The 6116-nt window shown below is 36.1% G+C and overlaps 1 protein-coding gene across 1 annotated transcript; it reads right to left on the minus strand.

Annotated features, from left to right (window-relative positions):
• Window positions 1-1061: 1061 nt before the first annotated feature.
• On the minus strand, window positions 1062-1892 carry LOC112785715 (thiol-disulfide oxidoreductase LTO1-like). The gene is made up of 2 exons (XM_025829155.3): window positions 1521-1892; window positions 1062-1285 (listed from the first exon to the last, which is right to left on the minus strand). Exons 1-2 carry the CDS (start codon window positions 1873-1875, stop codon window positions 1062-1064), a joined length of 579 nt encoding a protein of 192 aa, XP_025684940.1. The 5' UTR covers window positions 1876-1892.
• Window positions 1893-6116: the final 4224 nt, after the last annotated feature.

Genomic DNA, 6116 nt, shown 5'->3' on the forward strand with positions numbered 1-6116 from the left:
TATGCTACTTGTTCTACTTGTACCATATTTGTGTATTACTTGCCTGTATTGCTTGTATTTGTACAACTGAGAGGCCCCTCATGCCAGTGTCGGTGGATGTTGAGGGCTGTTCTGGATGAGATGAATTGATGATGCGATTGCATGATGATGATGATTATTGAATGAGATAATTGGAGCTCCCTGGGTAGTCGCAGTGATGTGGTTTCACTAGCTCCAGGCGAGTGTATGATGTATTGATATAGAATTGCTGAGGCAGAACAACTGGTAATGGTTTTGCTTATAGTTCTGAGTTTGATTCGTGGAAGAGTCAGCGAGTTGGGAAACATGTGAAACATGAATTAGATTTAGCACTCCCTTATGACGGTTGCCTATTCATGGATTAGCGAGAACCTAGGATGAATAATTGGTGAAGAAGTTTAGGATGCTTAGTGAGTTTTTATTGTAGTGCATTGTATTTATTTGGCACTTTTACCGTACTGGAAACCCATGGACCCGGGGTTCTCATTCCGTATATATCTCTTGTTTTTCAGATACAGGTCCAGGTGCTCAGAAGTGAGTTGTGGGTCGTCTGAGAGACGGCGAAGATCTTTATTTCCTCTACTTTGTGTTTTGATTAGAATCTCTCCACCTTTGTTTTGCGAAGTTTATATTATGTATTGAACTCTTTGAATTTGCCTATAGAGGCTCTCATATTTCCTTCGGGAGAGATTAGGATATACTGTTGTCAACTACTTTCATACTGTACCCTAGCCAACCTAAACTTCGCGGGTCGCGACTAGTGGCTATTTACTTATGTTATATATATATATATCTATCTGTTATCTATCTCTTAATCTCCTCTACGCCTTGTCCGTATATCGTTTTCGGCTTCACGGTTTATCTTTTGTTGTCGAAACGCGAGAGATACGTCTTCGCGATTTTATTTCTACTCTTTTCAGGCTTCTCGATTAATACTCCTTTCGAAATTACCTATATTTATTTATTAAAAATCCACCTGAGAGTCGTACCACCGTAATATCATTGACTTATGACTCGAGCATAAGGATTTGAATATTAGGGTGTTACAAAAGTAAACAGTATGAGCAAGTTGACCCAGAGAATTTTGTGCTGAGAATGAACAAGAAATAGGCACTAGTAGCTGCCATGGAGGTAGTGGTTCCCAACACCATGAGCTGGGAGCTGGACTTGCCAATCCCAAAAGGCAACATCTTCTTTGTGGCCAATTGCAGACCAAGCGCCGCAACTAAGCCATACGCCACCATCCCAACCAAAGGAAGAGGAACACCTATCAAACACAAAACAGAAAAATGTCACTCACATTCTTTCAAACACATTGCCTGCAAATAATACCCTTCACACCATAAAATTCAGAGACCAAAAAGAATCACACATAGAACAACAATATGGCAAACACACACATCAAGCCAAAACCCTAACAGAATCAAATCATAGAACAGTTCAATTGCAAGCACCATCGAATAGTTGCAACACATTCAAGAGAAGGCAAAGGAAAAAAATACCGAAAATAAGCGCGTAATCACTGTTGAGTATGTCGCCGCAGGGAGAACCACCGATAGGACAAAATGCTTCGGAACCGGTGAGCTTCAGGTAGGTAAGGTACGAGGTTTCAAGGAAGCCGATCCCGGCGATCCTCGCGGTCAGCTTATGAGTCCATTCCCCGGAGCCGGAGAAAGTGGCGGGAACCTTGGTTTCCTGGTCGGGTTCTGCGGCGGAGCATTTGAGAGGCGGCGGCAACCTCATACGCTGCGTGACGTCAAAGAGGCCCAAGCTCCGGTGGTTGGGAGCACAATGGTGCCAAATGGGCACAAAGGAACGAAAAGACGATAGGGACATGGAAAAAGTGAAAGTGGCCATGGTGGTGGAAGCTTCTAGTAGCTTCGCCGGCGTTGATGGTGGCTGACAGAGGGGCCGCTGTGCGGCGGTGATGGAGGCAGGGGCCGAGGAAGAAGAATAGAAGGGAAAAAGGACGAAGGAAGAAGAAAAGGCAGAGAAATTCGAAATAGGATTGGGGGAGGTTACAAAAACGGCGTCGTTTTTGTCTCCAGGGACTTATATGTCCTGTTTCAAAATAATCACTGCCACGTGGCCTCCGTAACAGCCAGGTCAGTGTCACCTCTGCCAGGTTAGACTTTTCCGTTCCGTCCAAACGCCTGAATTCGACGAAAGGATTGAAATGTCCACGTTTTTCGGAGGTAAGGGACTTGAATATATTTTTCCTTCTTTGAGGACGAAAATGTCCGCAAAAAAAAAAAAGTTAGAAACCTATTTATCTTTTACTCTAAAAAATAAATCCTAACTCCACCCACCACAAAAATAAAGCTGCTCCATCAACGGACACGCGTCACAAAGATTCTAAAAGCAGAGGAATTTTTGTAACTAACATCTTTATTACTGTAAAGTGCATTTTTTAACTTCTTGTTTTTTATTTATAAGTTTTGGTAATTTAGTATTTTAGTTAGTTGTATTTATAATTTATGTTTTGTTTAAAATTCCTTGTATCTCATGACTCATATTATAGGGAAACTATTTTTTTAGTCTAAACGACTTGTAGTTTTTACTTTTTATATTGAAAAAAATTTTTACGTTAAAAAATTTATTGTGTTTTTGTATTTATTTTTTTATATTTTTTTGCTGTTACTTTTGTATTTTATTCCGATAAGGGGGACGGTGACAAATTACAATTCTTAAAAAAATCTGGATAAAATAAATTTGTAAATATTTTAGAGAAGACTACCCATGTCCTTTTCTAACGGGGACTACTAAATTTTTTACAATAAAATAAAATTAGGCCCAAAAAGTTAATTAAATTAAAGAAAAGAACAAAAATAATTTTAGAAAATCTGTGATTAAGATTTTATTTTAAATTAGTGTATGTTTTCGTGTACAGAATAATACATAAAAATATATAAAAATTTTTATTAAAAAAATTTAAATAAATAATTATCATTATAAATATTTTACAAAATTATAATTAAAATCAAAGTTTAATGATATTTAATGTTAAAAATATTTAAAAAATTAGTATTTGTCTAGGAAACAGCCGAAAACTCGAGAGATTTTTTCGGCGCTTTTTGCAAATCTCCACAGCATCCAGGATCACAAGTGCACGAGCGTCACGCTTTGAAGCCCTGCTATCGGGAGGCCTATTGCTACTAGTGGAGTAAGGTTAATCAATCCCATATCATATATAAGGTGATATAGAGCTTCTGGAAGGTCTTTCCTCAAGCTAGCCTAGAGTTCATGAGTTGAGGGGTTTTGGAGTTAAGTTGATATTACTAATTTATATTGGTTGAGTGATCATTTCATTCATCTGCTTAAATAAGTATTAGAAATTTAAATTTTACGTTATATATAGCAATTCATTGACTAAAGGCATACCTTTAACCTTAATAAATAGAGTTTCAATTTGTGGTAGATTAGTCATCTACCTGCTGAATTAGAAATACCGTAAAAAAATAATATTTGTCTTTAAAATAGAACAATTTCTCATTGATAGAAATATTTATGGAGATTTGATTTTGTTAAAATTTATCTGTGACAATTTTATTTGTTGGTATCATATTCATTTTTGAAATCAAAATAATATAGTTAACATTATTACCAGTTAAAATTTGATATTTAATGACATAATTTTTAAGTTTCCAAATTTATAGACTTATGACATTACAAAAGCTATTAAATTAATTAATATTTCTTGGTAATATTATCAAAACACCATCGTTGAGTATTAGTTTGTATGAAGAGAAACTATAATAACTTTTGTTATTCAATATATAATTTATTCTATTTAAAAATAAATTATTATCCCCTAACTTGGTAAATGTAAGACTCCAAATTTTTAAAAATTAAATAATAAATTAATTATGATTTATTTTATTTATTCAAGATATTAATTTTAGAAAATTTTATATTAAATGAATATTTTCTTATTATTGATTTGAAAGCTTGAGTAATTGAAAAATAATGAGGATTTTATATATATGGTTTAATTTGAATAATTAGATTTTAAACTCTATTTTATGATTTTAAAAGAAATTAATTTGATTAACTCTAATTATTGAATTAGATTGTTTATTTGAAAATAAATTAAGTTGATAATTAAATAAGTATTTTTATAAATATTAGTATTAAATTAAAATTAATTTTCAATTACTCTATTACCCTAATTTTATTAAAACTACTAAACTATCCAAAATCCCCGATTTCATACACAAAACCTTAATTTTGTCTTAAATCTAACTCTAATCTAACTGCCTCACCGCCTCACCTCTCTCACCCTCCCCAAACACACACACACGACACACAAACACACACAACACCACACACCCACGCATAGCAGAGGAGAAGAGAGAAAGAAAGGGAAGGAGAGAAGGGGAAACCGAGGGAGAAGAAGAGGAAGGAGGAGGGGAACTGCTGCTGCACTGCCACCGTGTCTTGATGCCGTCGTCGCCTTCCCACCGTGTGCGAGAGAGGAAGGCCGAAAGAGAGATAGAGATTCGAGGGAGAAGAGGAAGCAACGCTGTCACCTAGCCGCCGTGCTTCCTTACTATCGTCGAGTCACCCATTCCCATCGCTGTTCCGACGCCGTGGAGCCATCGCTGCCATCATCACGAGCCGCACATCATCGCGTTAGATCTACGTCGCGTCGCCGTGGTCGAAGCTCTGCCACTGCTAATCCTCCGCCGCTACTGCCAGGGCCCGTCGCCATCACCGTCGCGGGCAGGAAAGGGGGAAAATGAACAAAACGTGAGGGAGAGGAGGAGTTCTCATCGCTGTTGTGTGCCCAGTTATCGCTGCTGCTTCCAATCCCGCCGTTGATGTTATGCCGCCGCCATAGGAAGCCACTGCCGCCGCTGTTGGATCCGCCGTGGGAAGAAACGCGATGGTGGGCAAAGAATCTGTAAATGTCGTTGAGCTTTGCCCTTGTTTTTGGTTAGTCTTTCTCTACCAAAGTTGCTATTGTCATTGGAGTTACACGATTGAAGGAAACTGTCACTGATGGAACTGCTACTATCAACGCCGGTGGATAAAGCTACTGTTTATGCTGGCTCAGCCACTGCCGCCACAACCCATCTCGAATTTCTTCTAATTTTGACACTCGGAGGTAGGGGATTTTATTTTGAAATAATCTGTTTTAACTTATGAATGCCAATGAATTTTAGTGAGTAACTGCAAATAATTTGTAAATATTTTGTGTGATCAATTGATAGAAATCAACTTGGTTTTGTTGTTATGAGTGATTAATTGGCAGAATTAAGCTTTGTTTGAGGTTGTAAAAAATGTGATTGGTGTGGTATTGAGACTGATTTTGACTTGAGGTTGTGATTTGTGAAAAATGATTTAATTGTTTGAAAGTGATTAATTACTCGAATTCCTGGTTACGCTGACTTTTCGATTTAGTTGTGGAATTGAGATTTATTTGGATATTGTTGCAAACTTGTTTGAGAATCATTGGTTATTGGATATGTTAATTTAATTTGACTAGGTAATATTGTGTTAAGTGTTGAATTGATTTAGGCTTGTGTTCGGTCTGGAATTATTGTAATGATGGTTTAATCGTGACTGTTCTCTGAATATTGAGAATGAGTGCTTGTTGTAAATTTTGGTTATATTATCAATAAATTTGGTCATTAAACTGAATGGATTGAGAACCTTGCTGTTCTGATTGTTGTTGAGAAGAAGTTAGTGAATTGTGGAGATTGAGGTTTGATGAACTAAAAACAGGTTGAGCCTGGATTTCTAAACTGATTTCTTAACTGAAACAATAATTTTGAGGGTTTATAAATAATTTAAAATTACTAAAATTATATGGCTATAAAATATGTTGATTATTAAGAATTCTGTTGATTTGGTAATTGTTGTTAAGAAAGAGGGAACCCGTAAGGGTGACTAAGCCCGAGTTTTAGGAGAAGTGCTGCCGAAATTTTATAAAATCTGAGGTTTTATTTGAAAAGTTATTTTAAAAGATTTGGTTTTGGAAAATTAAATTATTTGAGATTTATTTAGTTGAGAAAAGGTGTATTCTATTTTTAAACTCGATTTATTAAGAAAAACATAATGTTTTAAATCCAATTTTGTAAGGAGAGATTTTGTTT

This window comes from Arachis hypogaea, chromosome 20 (genome assembly GCF_003086295.3).
Source record: "Arachis hypogaea cultivar Tifrunner chromosome 20, arahy.Tifrunner.gnm2.J5K5, whole genome shotgun sequence".
Lineage (NCBI taxonomy): Eukaryota > Viridiplantae > Streptophyta > Magnoliopsida > Fabales > Fabaceae > Arachis > Arachis hypogaea.

What these genes read in the sequence shown, in the direction of transcription:
- LOC112785715 (XM_025829155.3), bottom strand. Translation starts at nt 1,875, where the DNA reads ATGGCCACTTTCACTTTTTCCATGTCCCTATCGTCTTTTCGTTCCTTT. An exon ending in TGATTACGCGCTTATTTTCG is followed by an intron (nt 1,286 to 1,520) that starts GTATTTTTTTCC and finishes TGTGTTTGATAG; the next exon opens with GTGTTCCTCTTCCTTTGGTT.